General features: G+C 34.6%; 1 protein-coding gene across 7 annotated transcripts in view; it reads right to left on the bottom strand.

Moving 5' to 3' along the window:
* The window catches only part of LOC105388122 (rap1 GTPase-activating protein 1), a 210,387-nt gene that overhangs the window by 91,544 nt on the left and 92,410 nt on the right, over window positions 1-26,433 (bottom strand). For 5 of the 7 annotated variants that reach the window (XM_048625010.1, XM_048625020.1, XM_048625043.1 and 2 more), the window contains exon 2: window positions 11,893-12,096. The exons of the other annotated variants lie outside the window; for them this stretch is intronic. In XM_048625010.1, the coding sequence (XP_048480967.1) occupies window positions 11,893-11,993 (101 nt within the window). In that variant the 5' untranslated portion in view covers window positions 11,994-12,096. The remainder of the gene's footprint in view (window positions 1-11,892; window positions 12,097-26,433) is intronic. 7 annotated transcript variants of the gene reach the window in all.

Here is a 26,433-nt window from a genome sequence, read left to right as displayed (position 1 = left end):
GTGCTTGCATTGGAGTTTGCACTTTATAGACTCATATCACTGTGTTCTGATAAGGTACGTAGTTTATGACCTACTCTTGATGTTGTTACCTGGAGTTTGCAGTAGAATAGCTAGTGTCAATACCATGTTATACATTGTGTAGTTTCTTAGTTAAGTCCTGAACTTCCCGACATGATTCGATTATGACTGCAGTGCTGTTACTGTATTGTTTATTTAAGTTGTGTAATTCAGTTATTATCTGCAGCAGGTGTGTTGTGTTGTGTTACTGAATTGTGTATTGAGGGTAGTGGGCTATGGGGAAGGAAAATAATGTCATTTAATAATGTAAATTTTGGAACATTAGATCAAAATTTTGCAGCGTGAAAAACATAGACGGGCATGAATGTAAGGTAAACATCATACTGAGGAAAACTGTCTACGGAGACTAACGCAAATGTATCGCCAAGGAGAATATTTTGCCATTTTATTCTATCTAATCCAATAGTACGCTAACTCGGGCAATGAACCGTTTACCTACTGGGAAGGCACAACACAACAACAAAAAAACAAACACTCACACCTTGTACTAATGTACTCCCTTGCGGGGTAGGCAGATGTGCATTGCTGCACCCACTTTTCGCCAGTGTTGTTATGTTAGTCCCAATGTAATAGGGGGCGGGCCTATTGCCATTTTACGGGCACACCCAAGACCCGAGAACAAATATCTGTGTTTAAACAAATATCTGCCCCAGCCAGGAATCGAACCCAGCCGGCTCAGTAGTCAGGGTCACTAACCACTAGTCCACTACGCCATTCGGTCGTCAACACAACAAACTAATCCTATTACACGGGAACGTGCGAACTGCAGATGCAACAGCAATGAGCAGATTTCGTGACGACGCAAATCTATCACGGATTGTGATTGTGAGTAATGTGACTCTTATAGAATTATAATAATATAATGTTGTGGCTTACCGCACGCACAATTAGATAATTCATTTCATAAATCAGTTTTTGATATTGCATGAGAGATGATGTGATATTTTTATGTTTCATCGTTCGAACTTGATGCCTATGCCGATGCCTATTCAACTTTTGATACAATTGGCAGTAATCATGACATTAATACTAGGAACAAGCATAAGCTGGCTTTTCCAGCGATGCGTCTGGCGAAAGTTAATAAATCGTTTTTAGGGTACTGTATTAGATTTTATAATAAGCTTCCAGCAGAAGTTGCTCAAATGCCAGAGAATAAGTTTAAATGTTACATTAAAGAGAAACTCAGTAAAAAAGCTTATTATAAAATTTATGATTACTTAGAGGACGTTAATGCATGGCTGTGATAAGTAGTTAGCTCTGCTCATATTATTATAATAATTATTATTAAGCTTATACAGGGTGTCCCAAAAGTCAACGTCATCCCTTAAAGGGCTGATAGGTCAGCTCATGAGAGGCCAGAATATCACAATATGACCTTAGTAAAAACTCGATAATTTTCGAGATATTGACACTTTTATAAATTTGCTGAAAATCGACACCTTGGATCAGTTTTTTGCGTGCCGCCGGTACAAAAATCCATATTGTTAGAATTTGTTTGGTGTTGCATCACTCTGTATAGTCCTGCTATTGATCGCAGTCAAAAAAAATATCGAGTAATGCTGTATGTTTTAAAAAAACACGGTTTTCAAAGTCATAAAAGGTAATCGTATTTTTTTATAAACAACTTTGACTCTACATACTGTAAAAAAAATATACCACGCAAACCTGGCACCTTATTTGAAAAGATTGCTCATTTTATGCAGTTTCCAAAATGGTATGAAACGTTGCTATTGTTTCAATTAACAAAAAAGTTATTGCTATTTTAGTACAAAACGACCTCGATGTAATATTGTTTGAAGGAAATTTATCTGACTGAATTTATTAAGGGTAAGTCATGTTGGAATGAGTAAAAGTAAAATAGGTGGTGGGGTCAGCCGTGGCAACATAGATGACGCAAAAATAGCTAAGAAAAAACTTACCTAACTCTTATAAAACATATTTTGCGTTTTTTACACCTTATTTAAAAAAACAAACATTTATTGACTTTTATTTTTATTTCTCAAAATTATAACACCACCACATAACAACACCCATAGTATCCATAAAAGGGACAGATCAGTTTGTCATTAACATTACCTCTAATTACTTGATATTTATTTTAAAGTTATTGTTAAACAAAACCAAACTCTCAAAATTATGATTATGACCATTAATGAGTATAATTTTTTGCTGATTATGTACTTAATATAATAATGTGGTGTTATAATTTTGAGAAATAAAAATAAAAGTCAATAAATGTTTGTTTTTTTTAAATAAGGTGTAAAAACGCAAAATATGTTTGGGACACCCTGTATGTATTGTATACCAACTAGTATTAAGTCTTTTTTTGAAAAGATGGCTCAGGAGTTTCTTGCCTCCGTTCTTCTCCTTAGACAGAAAGAGCCCCCCCTTATCCGAACGGAGAGTAATTTGTAAAAATTGACGTTCATCAGTAAGTTTTATATTTGTACGATGAATAAAAAAATTTGACTTTGACTTTGACTTTATGTAGGAAGTGAATCCGAATACCTATCTATTTTAACATACGCTGATCTAGCATCACAATCACAGGATTATATGTATGTCTATATTTTCTATCTCTGTCATTCATCGCCCTTCCTCGTTTAAGCTATTCTGTAAATCTAAAGAAGCGATTTTTAAACTGTATTTCTGAAAAATTCAACGCGTAAATTTCTAGGAACTAAGAACCGGTCTCAAAGAATACCTACCAGGAAGGCAGAATATGTTAGGAGGTGAGGCGACGCGGTTTTCGTACCCACATCCCACATACAAATATGTTCGCAGTTCCCCTTTGACCTGCGGTTCTGGTGTTCCTCCCACTGCCTCCATGCTTGAGATGCCGTGAGTCAGCCATCATTATGTTTATTTAAAAAAGATTTTATTGAAAGTACCTACCAAATATAATTAAAAAAATTAAAAAACCGACTTCAAAAAACCACTAAAATGTAAGAAATAATTTAAGGTTTACACAAATTCTACTCGTATGAGACAGTACAAATATACCTAAGCAGGAACTGTTCTTTTTTGAAGTTGGTGCCATATTTCTTCAGATTACTTTGTCACCGCACCAACATCAAAAAAGAACAGTTCCTGCTTAGGTATATTTGTACTGTCTCATACGAGTAGAATTTGTGTAAACCTTAAATTATTTCTTACATTTTAGTTGTTTTTTGAAGTCGGTTTTTTAATTTTTTGAATTATTTTTTTATTTAATAGTTTTTAGTTTATTTGTAATAATTTTCAATCAAAAGTAAGGTGCAAATGATACCAAAATGTCCTACTAATCAATACGAATCATTCAAGCCTAAACACGAAGTAGTTGCTATATACCGTTGAGGAGTTCCCCTGACTGCCTTCCGTTTCCATCATCAGATCAGCTCAAGGTCACTATCATATTTTTTTGTTATAAGAACTATATTTACGTTCTTAATTTCATTAGAATCGGTTAATATGTGCCCAAAATTGAAATTCATACCCTGTTTTTACCCCTTTACCCACCCTTGGGGGTGAGATAAAATTCTGAAAAAAAAATGGGACCACCTGGAAGCTCAACCCAATACAACAAAAAAAGAATTTTCAAAATCGGTTCATAAACGGCGGAGTAATCGGTGAACATACATAAAAAAATATATAAAAAAAAAAAAAAAAAAAGATCCCGACGAATTGAGAACCTCCTCCTTTTTTTGAAGTCGGTTAAAAATAAATAATAATAATGTTTATTCTTGAAATTCATATAACACTAAACATAAATTATTTGCGATATTCCGTATCCTATGACTTTGACGGCAACAAACCTACGAGGTATTTTTAAACTTCACAATAAAAAATACTATTATTTATTAAAATCTACAATACTTTCCTTACTTAATTTTACAAACTCTATTGTTGCCAAAAAACTTTTAAAACAGTATCAAGTCATAAATTAGTTTTTAAAAATCTAGTTTTTATCTTAATTAAAGCTTACGTACCAGACCAAAATATAATAAACCACATAAATTCATCAACTATGCATATTTGTTAAAGTAAGATATTTGATACGACGCATGCAACAGTAACTCACAATGATAGACACCAAGCGCCTCGTGTCTCACAGAGAAGCGTCTGTGAGAAGTAGCCACGACTTGCACTTCGCCCTTAGATCGAAGACTGGATAGACTCCGCTACGTCTATGAAACCCTGGTACTTTTGCCAGGTGATTTATACTAAATGTATGCGTAAGAAATGTTGGAATTAATCAAGTTACAATGTTTGTGTTATTACATTTAATTGATGCCTTCCACTACGGTTTTGCGTGTAAGTATTTAACGAAGCAACAATAAATACAAATTAAATTACCCTCAATAATGCTTAGTTAGTATCACTTACAGAATGTCTTATAAATCTTGACTAAACACTGACTTTTAATGACTTACTAATTACAAATTTACATTAGCAAATTAGCGTTTAGATATATACCTAAAACGTGACTAAATAGTTGTGTCGTCTAGTTCACCCAAAACTTATTCTAGAGTCACTGTAGATGTGGAGAGAATATTTTTTCCCGTCCTATCAATTAGGTTTCTGTAGTTTTCCAGCTCGGAACAGGTAGTCTAATTAGGAGTCCTAATTACTGCGTTGGTTCTCAGTGCAAGCGAAAACTGCAGGGCAGGGGGACTACTCTTAAAAGTGAATTTGCCACTACAAAAGCTTAAATAATAAAAAAAAACACGCACTCACGCCTTGTACTAATGTACTCCCTTGCGGGGTAGGCAGAGGTGCATTGCTTAAATATGGTTATTTTTATCATACGTATTTGTATACCACGTGTAATTTTGGTTAAAATAGTCTACCAAGCAGATTTTAATATCCGTTCAATAGAGGGTTTTTTTTTCCAACGTATATAATCATCATCATCATCAGCATATTGCAGTACACTGCTGGACGTAGGCCTCTCCCAAAGCACGCCACTGGATGCGATCTTTAGCTTTCCGCATCCAATCATAACCAGCCTTTCGCAAGTCGTCACTCCATCTAGCCGGAGGGCGTCCCACACTACGTTTGCCTAGTCGCGGCCTCCACTCCAGAACACGTTTACCCCATCGGTCATCGGTTCTTCGACAGATGTGACCAGCCCACTGCCACTTAAACTTACTAACTCGGTGATATCGTATATAATATAACGTTAAGTTATTAAATTTTCAACAATGTTAATCTTAAATTCTTTAACTACCAGTGAACCATAGTTAGTTTAATCTCATTGTAGAATGTCTCTCACTTCTACGGCTAAGCCACAACATCTTGCCATAAATTCTGTCAAGGAAACACATTTCAAACATCATCAGGCCCTCTCGTGCCTATCGGGTTACTCCAGCTCCACAAAAAACTGCTGTAAACGAGCTGTCATGCAATCTATAGGTTTAGTACTACGCGATAGTTTTATTTTATTTTATCTGAAGTTACCTAAATTAATTACTTCCTCATACATTTTAAATGTACTACTAACCTCCTTGCATGCTGTGGGACACATATTTTTGCAGTAAGTAGTCTGTTTCCAGTGTATTGTATGTAATCTTATTAATTTTCTTAACTTTCTGTATTGTGTTCTAATAAATAACTCTGAGAGCTTCGTAACTTTTTTTAAGGTACAGTGACCCTCCTTTACAGCGATGGGGTATAAACTTGGTATAAAGCCAATCGCAGAATTTCGTGACAGACCCATAATATAAGTTTAGTTCTTCGCGGGTTGTCAAGCTAAAATTTAGTGTTATAGTGGTGTCTGAAACAATGGCTTTCCATTCGTTTTATTACATTTTGACCTGTTTGTAGCTGAACCGTGATACGTTGGAATTTACCCGAAGATAGACAAATGGATTTAGACTAGATAAATGTAGTGTAGATATTATTTATTTGAAACGACTAAGTTAGATAGATAATTATGATATAGGCACGTATGTCATTTATACATATTATGGTTTACTAAGGGAAGTTCATTGAGAGCTATTTTGTCCGCATATAAGTATATATATATATATATATACTTATATGCGGACAAAATAGCTCTCAAAATGCCTGCTGTGGGACACATATTTTTGCAGTAAGTAGTCTGTTTCCAGTGTATTGTATGTAATCTTATTAATTTTCTTAACTTTCTGTATTGTGTTCTAATAAATAACTCTGAGAGCTTCGTAACTTTTTTTATATATATTATATATATATATATATAATATATATATATATGTCGCAGGCATTTTGTAAGATCTCGCCGTTTATTACAAAACAGCGAGCGTTTGTAAACTGACGACGCTGTATGTAAACGGCGAGATCTTACAAATTGCCTGCGACATATATATATACATATAGTTATTTCTGATGAAAATAATACGATGGGTAATATCTGATCCTAAAGCATTTCGCATCGTTTCTATGCAAATTCAACCTTAAAACTGCTAATCCAATTTAATGAAACAATGGCTGCCCATTTTACACGATTAATAACGGTTTACAACTTACGATTCATGAGTGTAACGTAATTACACGTTTAGTGCAAAAGCTCAAAAATTATGTGTGCCATTAATTTCTGCCATTACAACCGGAAGTATGATCTCGTCACGCCAACCCCGTTGGGGAGTTTATTTTGACGTGTCGTTTGAAATATTGGACCTGGTGCAAGTTGGTAATGTATTTATAACATAATCTAACCTAACAGACGTTATAAGCCGATTTTGATAAAATATGCTTCTTAAGAAAGGCTAGCACGGGGCGCAATTAAGACGTGACAAAAGTTTTGCATCGCGCTCACTCACATCGCGTAGCCTCAAGAGCGAGCGCGACGGAGAACATTTTAGGCGTCCCGTGCTAGCCCTTCAGTTTTGTTATAATATCACCTACCTATGACCTAAAAAATCAAATCGAAAATCAGTTCAGCCGTTTGGGAGCTATGCCACCACAGAACACGTTAAACTTATACCACCCCTCGTTTTCGTCGGTGGTTAAAACTTAGCGCTACGGGCCAGGTAATAGTGGATGAAGTACGCCAAAGGTGTAATGTTTGGAGCTAATCGGATAATCACAGGTGCACACTCCCGCGCTGGCTCCACATGTCTAATTAATGGTTTCAATTGTAACCCGCGTATTATAAATATTATAATGCATCATGCTATTTTTTGCAAGCCTATTGAAAGCTAATTTATTGTTCGTTATTTAATTGCGGAGTTAATATTCGATAATATGAGATGAAGGGTATGAAAAATTACCTATATATTTGTGAGGGGTTTCGTAATGACTCTGTATTACATTACTTATTAATTTGTAAGTTAACATTAGCTTCATAAATCATTATCAATGGAATTTTTCTCAATAACATGTAGCTTTTAGGTAGGAACTGATAGATAATTAATATAGATAACAATTTTCGGTTTCTCTGTTATTGTTGTTAATAAAGACAGTAACTAAAGAGATATCTGTAATATTCTATCCTATTCTATTCTATTCTCTGTGAGGGTGTAAGTACCTGCACCTGGCTCTCTCGAGTGGAAACTTTGTGCATATCCCCAAGGTCTAAACTGCCTTCCTAAGCTTGGACCATTTCCCACCATGCTGGTCCACTGCGGGTTGGTGGGTTCACATATCTAGATGTGCTAAATCTAGATAATATGCAGGTTTCCTCACGATGTTTTCCTTCACCGTAAGAGCGACGGTATACATTGTACTTAAGTTAAAAGAACTCATTGGTAAGTACATGTCAGTTATATTATGTGTACACTTCATTGTTTATTAAATGAAATAATAAAAGTACATACTAAATACTGTAGCAGGTTTCCTCACGACTCACGATGTTTTCCTTCACCATAAGAGCGATGGTATACATTATACTTAAGTTAAAAGAACTCATTGGTACATGTCAGCGCCGGGATTCGAACCCGCATCTCTTGCGTGAGAAGCGGGCGCTTACCCGACTGAGCTACCACCGCTCTGCTGTAATATGTAATAATAATACTTGTATTTTTTTATAATACTTATTACCTAAATGCTTGTCGATAAATTACTCCCGATCTAGATAGGACATTTACATAGCAGACGGTTTAACTTAAGTTTATTTAGCAGGTGTTTTTTAAAGGTCAACATTAACAACTTTGTCTTAACTTTATTAGACTCAATTAATGAAATTTATACCATGTAAACTATAGCATAGCTAATCTAAAGGGGGTTAATGATATTGATAGTTTTACACTGGCACTAATTTAATTAATGATGTTCATATTAGTTACTAACATAAAATACAAAATCCCTTGTTCTTGTCATATTTTAAAGTTAGGTTAGTACCTATATACATTTTACCAAAGGGATAGTAGGTATTTATTAGCGTTACTTAAATATAAGTAGTTTACTTAGCTAAACAAAATACTTAAGGATATTATATCGTCGTTACAAGCCTCACAAAGCTCCATCTTACACCGTATTTGGTCAAGAAACGATATTACTGAGGCGATACACGGTCGCATAGAGTACACATTCATTATAGTGGATCCATCAAATTTAGGCAGTTTTATAGGCTTTTCTAGGGTTTGGAGCTACTTCTTTGATGCTAAAATAAACGAAATTCACGAGTTCTCGAGTCGCGACCAGGGCCTTGTCGAGTGCGAGTTTTTTGACCTATCGAAAAGTGAAATCGAAACGCAAATTTGTATGGCGCGGGAGACACGCCACCTAGCGGTAAGTAGCTGTAATAGCTCCGCGCCAGAATCTGCGTTTGCGATTTCACTCCTCGATAGGTTAAAAAACTCGCACTCGAGGCCCAGACTACGAATATGAGAGCGTGGCGTAGCCTCTAGCCGGCTGGGCTAATGACCACGGGCTGATGATGATGATATCTTCACTAAACAAAATCTTAATGTTGAGCTACAAGTATGTTATACCATTCATATTATACATAAGGGTCATATGACTTTTACAAGCTCCCAATAATATTTAGCTATAATAATATTCAATTTGTTATAAATACAAAATCAATTTTGTTATGAAAGCAGTTTAAAATCTATTCGAATCATTTCTTTATGGAATGATTTGCTGGTTGTACGATTAACATTATTTTAAATAAACATGTTTAATTATTTCAGCTGAATAAAATAGGATTACACTGGCACTGCATAAAATTATGAAGTTTCGCACTCGTTCTTGGACAAAATAAATTACCCAGTTATTATATTTTCTTTCTATTTATCTAATACCCGGCCCGCCCCTTATTACATTGAGACCTACATAATTGCATAACATACCGGTGAAAACTGCAGTCCATATATTATATACTTACATACTTGTACAAACACATAATATACCTAGCTATATGTATAATTATATTGAGAGCAGTGACACTAGTGGTGTGAGTTTTTTATCTTATGCAATATACCCACTAGATATCTGAATACTGAACTTGAACCTCATTTCAATGTTTTTTTAAAGTTTACACAAACAAATGCGGAACGAAGTCTTAACAGACATGCAAAATGAAACATCTTATAATATATCATATAATATACTATATAATATATTTAGTATTCCAGAGAGAAAAGCATTATACTTATGTAGGCAAATTAGATTTCATGATTAATTAAAATTCATATTAATATTTAATCCGTGCCCATACCTAGTAAAAAGTCAAGGGGCCAAAAAGTTTATATGGTATGGCTATGGCCAATGATTAAGTCAATGGGTTTGGCAATATTTTCTCATAGGCCGTTTATATTGACCCGCTGAGCCCCCGAGTCACTATGAAGAAAACCAACTAAAATCTGTTTACTAACGTAGTGTTCCAAGCAATACTCTGTGAGCGGGGTGAAACATAATGGCAGCATAGAAAGGCTGCCTCATCCATCACGATTAAATATCTTGCCAGCAAATAACGGCACAAAAACAACTGTCCGACATTACTTACTACTGTACATTATTGTGTAACAGTAAATATATTTACAGACTAGTCAAGACACCAGGCTAAAATAAGGTCCTATGGTTTTTGGTATCATCATAATCAGCTAACAAACGTTGACGTTTGGATGTGATTTCTGAAAAGCAGTTGCATGTTTATCACATAGTGCGAAACAATGGGTACACTACAGAATTTCGAATTACTTTTTTACGAATATGAAAATAACGATTTTCATAATTACGAATTTCATAGTTCCGAATAATTTACAATCCCGAATTTTAAGTTTCCGAATAGCGAAAATCACGAATAGTATAATAAACGAAATTTCATACCACAGATTAATTAAAATGACGAAAGTCATATTTCCGAATATTATAATTTCGATGTTTCAAAAGTACGATTATTCATTAAATATCGAATTGTTAAAATTACGAATTCCGAATTTTTAATATTCCGAAAATACAAATTCCCGAATGTTTTAAGTGAACAAGAAATAGTCATATATTAGGAATAGTACGAGTATGTTTATTAACAGCATAATCCGTAGATAAACAGTATTTTTTAAGCTGTATTATATGAAACGCTCCGCTCCGCTTCGCTGCGCTCCGCTTTGTTTTTCGATATCTATGTGCACCTAACACGCTCCTCCTCGCTTTGCTCGTCGTCGCACCTATCTTTAGGTTTGGGTCCTAAGCTTTTTAAGGTTAACCACCGTAAAAATCCGAGCAATTGTATTATATTATATTGGCTTTGTTCTGTAACTTAACAACAAATACTACAAATATTTTACTGTATAACAAAAAATTTACTCTATATTTGATTTGAAACGCTCCGCTCCGCTTCGCTGCGCTCCGCTTTGTTTTTCGATATCTATGTGCACCTAACACGCTCCTCCTCGCTTTGCTCGTCGTCGCACCTATCTTTTGGTTTTGGTTCTGAAGTTTTAAAGACGTTTATGTATTTTTGTCAAATGTAATCAATTTAGTAAAATTAATAATGAAATTATCTTAATTTAAATTAATAATGTAATAAAAATAGAGTAAGTAATGATATTAATTGGTTAAATTAATAAATAATGTATAATTAGTTATAGAAATGTAATCCATTTAGTAAAGTTAATAATTAATAATGCATCATAATGATTTTAAGATAATTGATAAAATTTTGATATAGAATGTTAAATTGTAAAATGTAAAACTATATAAAATTAATACTTAAGTCACTTTAGTTTGGAAATAAATGGCATATTATATGATGATTTTTTTGTCAAAAATCACGAATTATCATATTTCCGATCGGGATTTTAATATTTCGTGATTTTAATAAATAGGTATTTTATTTTTCGTATATTAAAGTATTCGTATTTTTTAACGTTCGTATATTTAACAATCGTAATAACAATATTCGTGATTATAATATTCGAAATTATAATTATCGTAATTTTTATAATTCGATATTTTAAAAAATCGGTATTGCAATATTTCGTAAAAATTACATATTCGGTGTTATCAAATTCGGAAAAAAGTTTTTCGGAATATTTGGGTGTTCCCCGAAACAATACAAGATCAAAAATATGAACTGCATCGCATTTTCGATCATACCTATATTTAAAAAAGAGAGAAAGATTTATTTGTTGGATATGGGTACCTACGTACAATATGGATAATAAGTAAAGTTGTTATAAATTATATTTAAAAGCAAAAAAAAACACATCTCAAAGGAAAAAATATAACATGCGTAGTTTGCGTATAATTTACACAAACAAACTTTATAATTTACACTTGACCCACCCATGCTCATTGCCCATACACTTCACCCCCCCTGCCCATACCCTAAACTGACCCAACAAAGCAAACTGTTGACCATGCAATCAAATAAGAAAGCAAAACAAAACAACACAAGCAGGTACATACATTAACTTCTTCATATATCGCCTTCTCGCAGTCAGCAAAGTATAAGTTTCCTTTTGCCCAACCGAGGGCAAATATTTCATTTTCATCACCTTTGACTTCATTCGTTCACCCACGACCACGATTTCTCTTCGCCCAAAGAAAGAACCGACTAATCAATCACTCATCACTATACTTCGCCAGTCCTTGCCTCAGACTCGCCTTGTCCTAAAATTAAAGAGAAAGAAGATTGAAGGGTCTATGTACAAAAGAACAGAAACACTTAATTACAAAAGCGCAAAAGTAATGAAATGAGCATAAAAGGACAATAAAGTGTACAAAGCGTGAACAGACGTGTTTGAAAAGGAATAAATCTGATTTAAAGACCTGCAATTAAACCATTACACAGTTCAAGGCTATAAATAATGGCTTGTATAATCTGGTGAAGCATCAGAACATAACTGAGTGTCAAAAGTCCTCAAAAGGTGATACTGTTATAAATTTTAAGTTTTAAGCATGAAAAACGGTACCATCGCATTATACGTGAGTTTAACTAGTTCTCAGATGGGCTAACAAACAGTCATAAACACGATTCACATACAGGTAATAATAATTGTAAGATTATAATTTCGAGAGACGGAATTAGATTCCATAAACAATAAAACAACGGAAACAAGATTTGTTTAAAGTCTGATAAGCATCGGTAATTTTATGCCTGATTTTGATGAAGATAGGAATAAATTATTTATGTTCAGCGTAAGAAGTCCAAAATGATTTTGGATGTTGGTTTCGTTTGTTTTAATAAACCGAATAATGCAAATCTAGAGATTATCAAGAAGTTAGCTAAACATCAGATCAACAATAAATTTAAATAAGTAGCGTGGGATTGCGTGTGAAGTTAAACTGTGTGTCAAGTTGCTAACTAGTCTAGTGCTTATTAGTAGCTGCTATTCGTTAATCGTCTGAAAAATAAAGGAACTGAAGCAGAAAGGCACAAATGCACAGGGTTCTTTTATTTTCTGTGTATGTAGTGACACAAAAAATATGAATAAAATATAATAGCTACTTAAATATGCAAAATAAATATAATTGCTAACTGTATGACAAAATGACATACTGTATTCCTAATCATCAAATTGAACAATATATTGACATGGACCTTAAAAATGAAATTTTGTGAGATGGTGATATTATGCAAAAACCAGATCATACATAATATTGATCACAATAATAATTACAGAAGGCCGATTTGAATGACATAAGCTTTATAAATATTATAGGTACGAGTATTATCTGGTAACAATGGCGGCGTGGGCAGATCCATAATAAAACAATTTCGTAAGAGTCATGCCGATTAATGAATCGATATTTATTTGTGCCATTATTGTGTTTCGATTTCACCAGCCTTTGATTTCGATTGATCCATAGCAAGAGTGAACATGATTTAGAATCAATTTTAACTGATTTCTACAATCAATTAGTTGATGAACAACAGGAATAAAATACGATTTCTCTAAAGTAGTACTTATTTAAAAAAAGGTTTCCTTAATAAATTTCCTTGTTATGTTATTGGTTATCTTAAAAGACTTTATAAAATGCGAAATAGTGATTGTGAGTTTGAGACAGACTGATAGCTACTTTTTGGATATTTTTTTACAAAATACATTATATGTACATATTTATAACTAATTTCAGTTAATATCCTAAGTAATAACAATACAGTGCTACAGCTAATCTATGCCTTTCAACTTCTCTTATACATAACAGAAGTGCCAGAACTTAGCTGTAAATTCAATCGAAAATGAATCTTATTAAACGCCAACTACCGGTATTAAATCACTAACAAAAGCTGTTCAATGTAAATTATTTATTGAACTTCGCGAAAGCAATTATTCAATAAGCGACGCCTGCGCAGGTCTAAGCGGTAATCGACTAGAGCCGGTGATATTTCAACTCGGTCCAGTTCTCTGATTGGTCGGCAACAATTTCTACGCCTTCGGGATTAGGTCATTGGGAAAGCCTACGCTTGCAGACTGAATTTATTTTCTGTTTGCCTATAATCACTTAATCACGCCTATTGTTGTAGGTTATAGTATTACAATCGCGAGCAATCAAAAAGTTCCACTTGCAAAATGCCGACAACAAAAAAAGACCCATTTTTTACATTTAATTAAAAAATGAATAGAATTTACGTTTTTAGTTGGTAATCTTCTATTTGCTGTTAAATGTACTTCAATACTGCAGACGGCGTGATTAAGCTGGCTTTTCCGTTTAGGGCTAATTTGGTTCTTTTTCTCACTGGAACTTTTTCATGTAAGTGTATTTTCATATTTAATTATGTAAATTAAATATGGTAGCGCAATTGATCACAATCTCAGCACCCGTCGCTCAACAACATGGCATTGCGCCAAGCAAGGATCTTATCGAATAAACAATGGAGTTTGCGGCAAAATTTAGAATTACTTATTGTATTGTTTCGAAATCTTTCGATTTTCACCGTCACTGTTAAATGCTATGTTATGCTATTTACCAACATATCGAATTGTTGACCATTCTTTAATTTTATTGTTCATTCAGGCATCAAAATGCATTTTAAATCCAACGACATTTAAACAATTTGAATAACAGAAACCTACATTTGTAAATAACATAGTTTTTGTTGTAAAACGCTTTGATCAACTCTGATGAATAAAATATCCACCATGTTTCAGTGACAAGGCAGTAACAGAAACATTTATTGTTATTAATTGTACGTCAATTGTGACTGTTTGCAGTTTTATTGATGAATTTATTATGCAAGGCAGTGGGAGATGTGTAGCACAAGGATAGCGACTCCTACACAACACACAGCCATCATAAATCTAGACCCAGTCGCAGTCTAGACTTAGGTTCTCGCTAAAGAACTGCCAAATATCACGTGCAGACAGTGGGAGGGCGAGTGCCAACTCTTAATGGCTTGTTTGATATTTTAATTTAATTGCAAAATAAAGTTATAATCAATAGCATAAATCGCGGTGTTAGGTAATGTTTTATGAATTACCTACGCATGAAATATTGAAGCCTTAGACGGTCTGCCATGCAGGTTGGCCGTTAGGACGGTTAGCTAATAATTTATGATCCGCACTTACCTAAGAGAAGGTAAGGTACTAACAACGAAATGATTTATACAAAATCAGGTAAGTAATTTTTTTGTGGAAACCAACTATCCAAACTATTTTAAACCTTAGTTAAGTATGTTAACTTGTGTTCAAAGCACATATTGGTTTAAGGAAAGGAAACTTACAAGTCAATAAAGTAAATAGGCCGTATAAAGTACAAAGGGTTAGTCAATTGAAATGCTCGTCAAAGTCCCTCAATGGTCTGATAGCACTCGGTGACTTTACCCAAAGTATCAAAGGGTATGTACCGAAGGTCATCCAATTAAGATTCAGTTCGAAAACCGGGTCCGACAGGAATAAATGAAAGGGTAATGAGGACAGCGATGGTTTTAAATGAATACAACTTGAGTTGTCACCATCACCATTAGTTTCAAATGTGGGTGTAGGAATATCAAAGCGCTGAGGTTTGCGCTCGCACGACGCAGCTATTAACCAGCTCAAATTTTAATTACAGCTTCGGGCTACGGCTTTTTTGTCGCTTCAAAATTGTTTTAACACTTTAACTAAGTATATTTCGGAGTGCAATTTTTTTTATTAAATCCTCATCTCATTTATAAGTCTCATAATAATGCTCTCATTATAATAATTATTATCATCATCACCATCATTATCGGCTTATAGCAGTCCACTGCTGGATGTAAGCCTCTCCCAAAGCACGCCACTGGATACGATCTACAGCTCATAATTAATAAGAACCAATTAAATCTGTAAGACATTAGTTGTACATAAATGATCTTAGGTCACTCACATACATACCAAGCCTGAGGTTTTATAAGAAAAGTCTGCTCCCTTATTTCCTAAGGTTAGTCGGCAATAAATCACAGGTTGTAATCTATTAAGGGGGAGCCTTCGGATAGACCTACAGGCGACGTTTTACTACGAGAGCCCCGTTAATTATCCTTCACTAAATTATCCAGAAACTTCTACTACGAAGCTTTTACTTAAGTCCTTATCTGTCTCGAAGCTCGTACTGGCAATTTGTAAAAAGCTTCAAGTAGGTAAGCTGGAAATATCTGGAATGTTCATGTTACTCCAGTTGATAAGATTAGGTGATGATTATTAACTTTAAGTGTTCTAAGTTCTAATATTGAACAAACGAATTTCTTATTCTAATTTTTTTATAGAGTTGTAGGTACCTACTGTAATTTTTCGTCTCTAACGGCTTTGATTTTGATTGGGAAAAAGATGTAATCTATAATCGCCATGCCATGAACAGTTAAGTCATTCCATGTACTAGAATGACCTCCCAGTGGTTGCATGCTGTTAAGGTACTTATTCCATAAGTTTAAGTACCCATGCCGGCGTCGTAGGTCAACAAGTGGGAGCATAATTGTCCCACGTTGTAACAGATATGCAATTATATGGTAATCTAATGTAGATTAGAGCCGAAAGACGGAGCAGTGGCGCCAACCGGAACCGGTCTAAGACAACGATATTTTAATATATTATGAACTAGATGGAGTGTCAGTGCAAAAGTAACGTCTCGACAAATAACACCCTACTGCTACCACTGACCTCTTCTTTTGAATTAATATTTGTGACTTTATTCATCGCGGTACAAAGGTTGTCATTAGGTTGAACTTCAATCTGTTTGACAGCAAACTAAATGCGGATAGTTTTTGCTTTGTTTTTGTATGTAATACACCATCCTGTTCATATATCTTTAATCTAAGATCCAAGAATAAGACACTCACTTATATGGACAGCTAGGTATATGAGTTGACGGTGGAAGCCTAATTGTTCATAGCCAAACATGAATAATGAGATCATAGCATTTAGTTAGAATTGCTTCCTGATCAGCCGATTTTTATGACTTGGTACCTACTAGTAGTCTATTATGTGAGGGGGTTGTATAGTTATACCTAAGTAAGTAAATTGTTTCATTACCGGAAAAACCTTATTCTGAAAACCAAAGCATCCCTCCCTTCTGCTGATCTCTATGAAGGTTTACAGAACCATAGAAAAGTGACTTTCCAATCAAAACAAACACAGTTGTCACTGCAAAAGATAGGCAAACTTCCTCGAGATCTCGAGACATAATATTTTGTCAAGTTACTCAAGTGCAGAAATTATATAAAATACGAGAGTTTGGTTTGAGTTTATAAGGTAAACAGAATATAGTTAACAGGGTAAAGACTGCATTTAATAACGCACTTTTAATACAATCCTGTTCTACTACTGCGTTACTATTGTAAATGCAGATATACTACTTTTTGTATAAGTTCATGTTGAAACCCCTTAATCTTGAGGGTCTTGATCAAACAGTAGGTTTTTTCTTTTCCGTTTAGGAATAATTTATTATCGCTGGAACTTGTTCATTGTTCGTGTATATATTTTATTACTGAATCTGATGCCGCTCCCCTCTTTCAGGTCCAGCCATGCGGTACAAGGCGGTCAACTGTCCACCGGTGGACGCTGCAGCGCTGGCAGGCTGCACCATCGGTCTACTGGCCACCCTCTTCTTTATCTACATCTTTAGTCCGCTGCTCTCGGTCGCATTCCACATGCCGAGGAGCTACAAGGTGGCAGCACCAGGTAGTTTTTTTTAATACACAATATTATTATTATGTTTGTAAATTTAAGTAACTATATGTGATTACTTGCACTCCAAGATGAAGAGATTTTTACCATGCATAATCACCAATGGATGAATCGTTCAGTCCAAGCAGCGTTTGGCAACAAATAGTTGTTTCTCATGATCGTTCAGTCGACTTACATTAATCGAATATATGACTGTCGAAATTAAGTTACGGACCCTCTTTAACCATATTCTAGCAACTAAGACATCTTTATATTCATCTTTACCAGTGGAGGACATAGTGGCTGCCACCAGGCCTGACCACTACCACCAGCAGTGCACCAAGCAGCCGCCGCCAACATGGATGGAGCGGCAGAAGGTCTCCACTGGCATCAGGCAGAGGATCAACACGCGTAGTCTGATTTAGTTTTGTTGATGGGGGAATAGGTTTGTGAAATATAATATTAATAACGTTGCTTGAGTAGAGTCCCTTTGTTGATGGGGGAAGAATTGTGAAATATATTATGTTGGAGAAGAGTTTCTGTTTCGTGTTAATTTGTAGTTAGGAAATAAGATTTCGAGTTATTTATTTAGGAGATTAATCAGTCATAATGAAGGATGTATAAGAAGTATTTCTTCAGTAGGAGGTACTACTATGTAGTTCATAATAGATTTGATGATACTTTATTCTATCAATTAGAATTGATTTTCTTCGACGTGTACCTATATACTGCCTAGGGCATGCAATACCGCAATACCGGTATTCGTAATACCGGTATCAGGGACAAAATTCACGCTTTTTTCAATACCGGTATTGAAAGTTAATACCGGTATTGAAGTAATACCGGAATCGGACTTTTTTAGGCTATAATAAAGCGATTAAGATATAGTATTCCTATGTACTGTGAAAGCGCACTTGTTTGCAACCGTTTGATGCAGTTTTCGGCCGTTTGATACTACTGTTGCCCATGCGTAAACGGACACTGGATGTAAAAATAATAATTTATTGTAAAATTTAAACTCTAATACTCAATTCTCGTAAAAATCTATTACAAAAAACTGAATTTCATTGCTTTTTCTCGTTTTATTTTGACCTATACGACCTTTAATCACAATATATGCCATTTATTACAAGGAAATCTAATACCGGTATTAATACCGGGATCCCGGTATTGAGTTGCAATACAGGAACTCAATACCGGTATTGAAAATAGTTCCGGTATTGCATGCCCTAAATTACTGCCACACTAATACTAATTTAAATTTTGGCATAGATTTTAATTATTAAATAGATATAAATGATATGGTCGCGATATTGAGGACAGTACAAAATTGAATTAAGTGGATTTCATTGTTTAGATATTATGATGAATGATGACTATCATAAATGATGAGAGCCAATACATCTACTCAGGCGCCAAATGTATGCCATTTTAGAACACACAATAGAATGAATAACTAACTCTTTGTAAGTATATTAGGTTATAATATATGGGTCATCACGAGCGTGTATATGTCGCAGGCAACTGGTTTAATCTCCTGTTTGATTGAACCACTAGCCCGTTCATTGGATGGCGCTATTCAGTTGTATGACTAAAGGACAACTCGTCAAGTCGTTGATTGTAACGTTCGACGTCTTGACTGAACGTCATTCAGCGAAGTCGTTGAATGGAATATAGTATAGCAACTTTGTAATGTCTGCGGTTAGGGTGAACATCACCAGACAAGAGTCAACAAAAAGGTTATGTTACAAAGCTCTTATCTCACAAATTAACTAAACAATAACAATAAACGTACCTTCATATTGTTGTTCATAATTATCCAGTTTCGCCACTTTTTTTCTTTGATACCATCCGCCCGCGGCGTAATAATAGGTAAATCCATGTTGTCACACTATTTTAACACAAATAACGCACTTTAAAGCTAATTTATTTGCAAAAAACGAACAATATAGGTGCTTTTTTGTGACAGCTGTTAGCTGTTAGACGCCATATTTGTTTTATTCACCACCTGACTGATTTTAAGTCAGCTAACTAGTTGGACGTTTTGTGACGCTTGTACAATCAACGTTCGGCCTAGTCATACAACTGAACAGCGCCATCCAATGAACGGGCTAGTGGTTCAATCAAACAGGAGATTAAACCAGTTGCCTGCGACATATATATATTGCACTTGAAGTGGCAGCAAAAATAAAATTAAGCTTTGGTGGCTTACTCGTGTAAAGGAGAGGTTTCTGAGGTAGATAATATAATACTCAAAAAAGAAAATACAAGGAAAGTAATACTTACGTATAAAGAGAAGTCCAACTAAATGAGATTTATTAGGACTAAGGGAATAAAAATAAAGAGTTTTTTTTTACCTTAGAAAAACTAAATTACGATTGTAATCCCAGAGGCTATATTTTTTTATTATTTCTAGAAGTCAAAATTCATTTTGACACTTTCATTATTTAATCCAAAGTTTACTTATTTAGCATTTTCCCGGGTGGTTCATGATTCTTATTCTTACAAAAGATTGATCGAAGTGACGAGTCTACCTATAATGTTTATGATTATATTAAAAGCAAGTTAAAAGAGCATTGACTTCCTGAACATTTAGTATATATTTTTTTTATTATTAAACGTATGGTATGAATTATGATTTACCGGTCAATCGTCACACACTGGCCTTTTAGCTTTAAAAGTAACATTTATTAAACTGTGTCTGTGCACAAACTCTATACATACGAGACAACATTCGATACGTGACCTTTCGTACTGATAAAACTATTATTGTGTAACTCAACAAAAGTATCAATGACACACTTCAATAATAATACTGCCAATGTTTCATCACGATAATAATTATAGTAATTATTACATTACATACAATCGTACAATACAGCAGTAATTAATACAAGTTAGGAGGAAAGGGGGACCTAGAATAAGGGCTTGTTTCACAATGTCACAATTAGCCATTATCGAGACATTGTGAAACAGGCCCTAAGATTTGCTCAGTCATTACCCAGACACGCATATTTTTATTTTAAATTATAAAAAAATATTATATAATGAGTCCCAGATATAGATTATCCACTAAATCCAGGTTTCACTGTATATAATTTTCGTTTGGTAAGGTATATGTATGTACAGATTGTACAGTAAGCAGAGCCGTGGTACTCCAAGAGAGGTCAGGTTTTAGTGCAGCTTACTTAAACAAATTCTTAAACAAATATGATTTAATGCCTAAAGCTAAATATTATTACGGCATCACTACAAATCATGCTATTGTTATTGACCCCTATTACAGTGATCAATAAAAAATCAAACCGCCAGATAAATCTTCCGATCGAATTATATATTCGAATGCAACGACGCATGACCACGGCACAAAGCACGCAGATCCATGCAAACAAACATTATTTACAATCGATAATTCGATTATTTCCGAATAACTTCAAATATGACCATAGACCACCGTATTTTTTGCATCGATCCACAAACACAATATCCTTTCAATTTCTATAAAAAATACAAAATAGAATATCGGATTATCGAAAATCTATAGCAACATCTGGATTATTAACAGTTACTCGTAGATCCATAGATAGTGTCTATTGTCTGTTTAAAATACAGTTTATAATCAAACGGAGCTTCATGATGATCAATTTCGATATCAGACTATCAATCGATACTGATAATAATGACTGCTACTTATCGACCCCTTAGATAACTTTCCGCGATCCCAATCCAATCTTAGCACATTTAGCAAATAAATCGATCGATAAATAATCAAGCACTAAACAAGTTCGTTTATTGCCGATCTATAAATAAGCTAAGCTGAAGTTACATCGAATTATAAGCTAAACCAGATATAAAAACACTAGTTGAAACACAAGACTTCATTAATCAAGTGATTGGAAATTATGAAGAAGATATTTTACAATGAGATATTGACGCTATGGAGGAAATTGAGTCGAACAAAGGGCGAGAGGCCAACGCTTATAACGGTCAATTTGAGTCTAGCATCGGAGAATTCGTTCCAGGGGTTAAAGGGGCTGAGAGAAGCCGATGACCGTAATGATGTTAGCCACCCCAACTTAGTGCCGGGCCTAACAATGACCACATTCATAATAAATAGCGGATAAGCTATAAAATATTCATAATTCACGACACAATGAGATCATACGAATCAATACGTCCCTTTAATAAAAACTTGATAACTTGCTTCAAGCCCCAGCTTGAATATTGGTGTTCCATTCTTCCAAATTGTGAAATAGGAGTCGCGCGTTTGCAACGTTTTACTGCTCGGTTATTGTATTGTTAGAGTTAGTTTAAAAATATACAGATACAACTTTATTATTAGATATTACAATCATGTTATAAATGATGATTCTTGGTTTATGTGATTAAATCAAAATCAGGTTCAGATGAGGTCTGTAATTAGTAGCTATTTACATAAGACTCGTTACTCATTGCAAACTAGGTATCGAGCCAGATCTGATCGTTAAGAGTTTAGTGATTTTTTACGACAATTTTATCGTGATGGTGTCGTGACGCCTCGCTCGCTCGGTTGACACTTTTTTCTACGATTGAGAGGGACCGTCACAATATACCGCTGTTAAAAATATAAGAGTATTTTTTAACTTATTATTATTAATTAGTAGAAAGGATACAACACAATTCTGACCTAAGGCGTTAATATTGTAGATATGATTACTTACGGTTGCCGCTGGTAAATTTACCTAGATGGGTGGGCGTTATTGTATCGTAAGAAAATATTAAGTATCCGCCTTGCATAACGAAACAAACATCGTGACAACCCTAAACCCAGCCTGAAATAAACAAAGAAGACATTGACTGACAACAACCCCTCTCATAACAAAATAAACTCAGTCGTAAACCCTACTTTATTACGCGAGCAATAAATAAACTGATCCGATTGTGGGGACGCTCAATAGAAACGAAAAAATATACGGAGCTAAAGCTTAATAACTATATTACTTACAGGAAACTAGTGCGTGCGCAAAAATGGAAAAATCTATTTATAGGGGTCCGCAAGGGACAATACGACGCAGAATTTGCCCAATTGTTCGGAGTTTGCTCGGGTTCAGAACCGGTGATTATCGAGTGCATTGATTGATTCCCGCAATGACACATGGCGTTGTGTTACTAGCATAATTGGCTGCACTCTTTTGAGTCCCCGATTCCAGAATTGGGGTTATTTTCGCAAAATCATGCTGATGCTGATACGTACCAACTAGTTTTAGACAGTGATGATTTCTCATTCACTAACGATGATAAATCGAATGGGTTCTCGAAACGTGACTAATTGGCTCCTGCCAAGATGAACACGATAAGTCGTAAAAAATATTAATTACTTTAATTAATAAATTAATCGGTGTCATGTTCTTGAAACAGGCTAAATTCACTGTAACCAAGAACATTTAGAGGATATTACTAATTTAGGAGTGAAGAATCTTGTTTTACTACTTCATGTATGGGTCTATAATTGTAATTCCAGTACTGACGACTGCTTTTATGGTCCTGATTGATTAGATATAATTATGCAGTGGCAATTATCCTTAATTCCATTAAAAACTTGGAATATTTGCAAATCACTTTTTACGATATACCAACGTAGTAAAATGCCTTGAGCTGTTTTTATTTATATGGGAGACTAGCTTTTTCCGTGAACTTTATGTTCTCTAATTTCTCTCATGCTATTTCTTACAAATTGTAATTTAGCAACGGAAAAAATCTAGATTCTAGATGGCTAAGATATAAATACTTTTCGTGGTTCCATATTATAAATTCCAACTAATCAATTTTCAATTCCCTTTCCTGGGCAAGAAGTCAGATTTTTGTTTTAAGATACATACACATTACATCGTTAAATACGGTGTTTTGGTTTACAATGTATACGGTACTGGAATCGATAAAAAAAACATTTTCACTTAATTAATAGCAACCAAACATACAAAAGAAGAGAAAGCATATCGCCCAAGTGAAACCGATGAGAATGTAGCTCGAATGTGAGTCGCTGTCACATCACCGAGCATAGAACTCGCGTGATGCCAACAATATGTTACAACGCTCTCTGTTATTAATATCAAAATGCAAGAGATCAAACGATATCCTGCTAATTGGTCAATTGCAGCAGTACTGCAGCAAGAATACCTGCTTTTATTACCGAAGCATTCAGTGCCATTATTTTTATTAGCAATTCATTGCATCCAATTTCACTTTATTGTTCTAGAAGTTTACAATACGAGGAATAAACAAACATAATGCATGGTGAACGGTAATGCGCAACAAATCAATAAAAAGTGGACTTCAATGATGATAAATTGAAGAAAAGTTAGTAAAAAAGTCTGACATAAAAATGCATTTACTTTCAAACTCGCAGACAGTTACAAGGATATGTATAAATTTAAATTTATTGATCATTACAAAACATTCGATAACAAGAACGATGAAGCTATTACATCTAAGCGTTGCACCCACGCCGTCACGCGTTTGGCAGAGTTACTCTATCTTTACATAGATTCGTGGTTTAATACTACGAGATAGAGTAGATGTTATCGCAGCAGACCTAGGTAAGGTAGAGAGACCCCTGTGTCTTGTTTGCGCAGACGCAGATGATTGCACAAAATTATCATTTTGTTAGCGTGATCATATTACGCTACTTTCCTTTTAAGCGATCGCAAAGAACCTGTTACATGTGTGAATGAATCTTTAATTTCAATGAAATGATCAGTTGTTTTGACGACACTTCAAAGAGGGGCAGTGTCCGTTATAATTATAAGTACTTAACCATTTTTGCGGTTTTGTCGGTAACGTTGGACGATTCTAAATGAGGTCAAAATATAAACAGTTTTGACGTTAACACTAATATCTTAAAATTTAGTACTTGCTCAGTATCAGTAATAGCAGAGGACACTAACAGATACCTACTAAGTTTTCTCTAACAGTCCATTATTACGACGAAGTGGGTCAAAGTAGAGAATATATTTTTGAAAGTTGAGGTCTCAAAGGACACCAATGGTCTCTGAGCTATTCGATTCGTAGTAGAAAGTACCTTCATAAGTATAATAGGAAAGGTTTCTAAAAGTTAAGTGAGCATTGTGCCATTCGCAATCGTAGATATAATTGAATTCCAAATAAAATTACAAGAGATTTTTCCGCAAAAAACCAGGTAAAATTGTAGACAAAACATTATCGGAACCGTTTTTAGGATACAAACTAGTTTTATCTTTCAATATTCCGGCATTATTTAAATTTAAAGACTTTCTCTTAAACGTACTTTCAATTTCGATATTTTTGAATTAGGTTCAAATTTTTCTTATTTATACCTCTACAATTTGTTAAAGATGTAAGCTGTGTTATAATATAATTTTAATTATACCTTAGAGCTAACATTTGCACCGACTACGAGACACGCGAGTGCAATGTGTGAATGACCCGAACAAAAACTACTTAAGCTTTCAAAATCTTGCGTGCTGGGGACATAGTTCGTGTTCTTATTATTACTCAGGTGCATTATTGTTAAAAAGGTATTTATGTTTACTGTACAAGTTGAAGTTTATACAAGGCATAAGTAATTTTTTTATTATGAATACACTCAACATTATAAAATACACAAAAATTATAAAATACATCTGCTCCAGTGCAGTCTCCACAGTATACTACAGACTTATTTCTCAAAAACGTCTAACATTTGGATAGATTACAAACCTAACTGGAAAAACCATTATACGCATAATATTTCAATTAATTTCGCCCAGCCGCGCCCTCAATTAATTGATTACATGTTTACACTAGCAGCTATATGTACTACCTACATATAATTATATTGATACTGATAGCGTTGATAGGAACAACACGCGGGGCTCAGTAAACAAACTCGACAATCTAAACACACACGAGCCCGTTCCCAACGGGGAAGTGCACCAAATATCATGCGTATGAATATTCAAAGATCATTCAATTTCCATTTCGCAACTAAGTAATCAAAACTGCATTTCACGCCACCCAATAACCACCCTTATAACAATGAAGGCAGAGCTCTGTTAGCTAATAGATTCGAAAGAGGAAGAAGTGGTGGAGCAAAAAATAAGGAGCATAATGAATGTATCAACAGGTATATCACAAGCGATAGACTGTAACGATGATATGACCGAAGTTGATAACATGCGGAAGAGGGCATCACGCACGACAGGTGGCATATTGGTTACTAAGCTACTGTGTCAAATTGAAACCGTTGGATCCACATGGGAATTTATTGATAGAGAAGATAGTCGACGGGGTGCTTTATCGGACTAACGACGGTTTGTTTTGAGAAGGGCACCTGAGAGGAAGAAAAAACCACAAAACACGTCAGATAACAGACTGGTAATTGATTACTCCTGAATGTTAGGGGATATTCAAAGATACACCTATTCAATATTTAGCGAAATAATTATCGTTGGATGAATCATGAGTTGCAGTAAAGTCTCTTGCGGATTCTTGTTTAGTTTTCAAACTTTTACGTGCAATATTTTAGCTCAAGATGCACTTTTATACGCTAGTCCAAGCATTCGGTTGGCTGTAAAATAAAACACTGCGGTAAATCATCAAGTTTACGATTTTCATGTAAGAATCTTTTTGAAATGGCGTAAGTTGTTATGATCGTAAGTAGCATCTCACGCTATTTTGATTGTTGAAATGGGAATATAAAAATTATAATTAAGTATTGAACTGATTACTTTCTTGAATTCCTAAGAGTAAATATTTCTGCCATTAGTACTGGCGTCATCGGCCAATTATAAGAGGTTTTTATTGAAGAAAGGAATTTCTGATTCCAAACAAGTTTATTGGTGAGGGCAGTAGTAACCTCCGTTATCAAAACATATAATTTGCTGGCACTTCT

Source organism: Plutella xylostella, chromosome 3, assembly GCF_932276165.1.
Source record: "Plutella xylostella chromosome 3, ilPluXylo3.1, whole genome shotgun sequence".
NCBI classification, from domain to species: domain Eukaryota; kingdom Metazoa; phylum Arthropoda; class Insecta; order Lepidoptera; family Plutellidae; genus Plutella; species Plutella xylostella.
The sequence above is the reverse complement of the archived record's forward strand: the minus strand, read 5'-3'. Positions and strand labels throughout refer to the sequence as shown.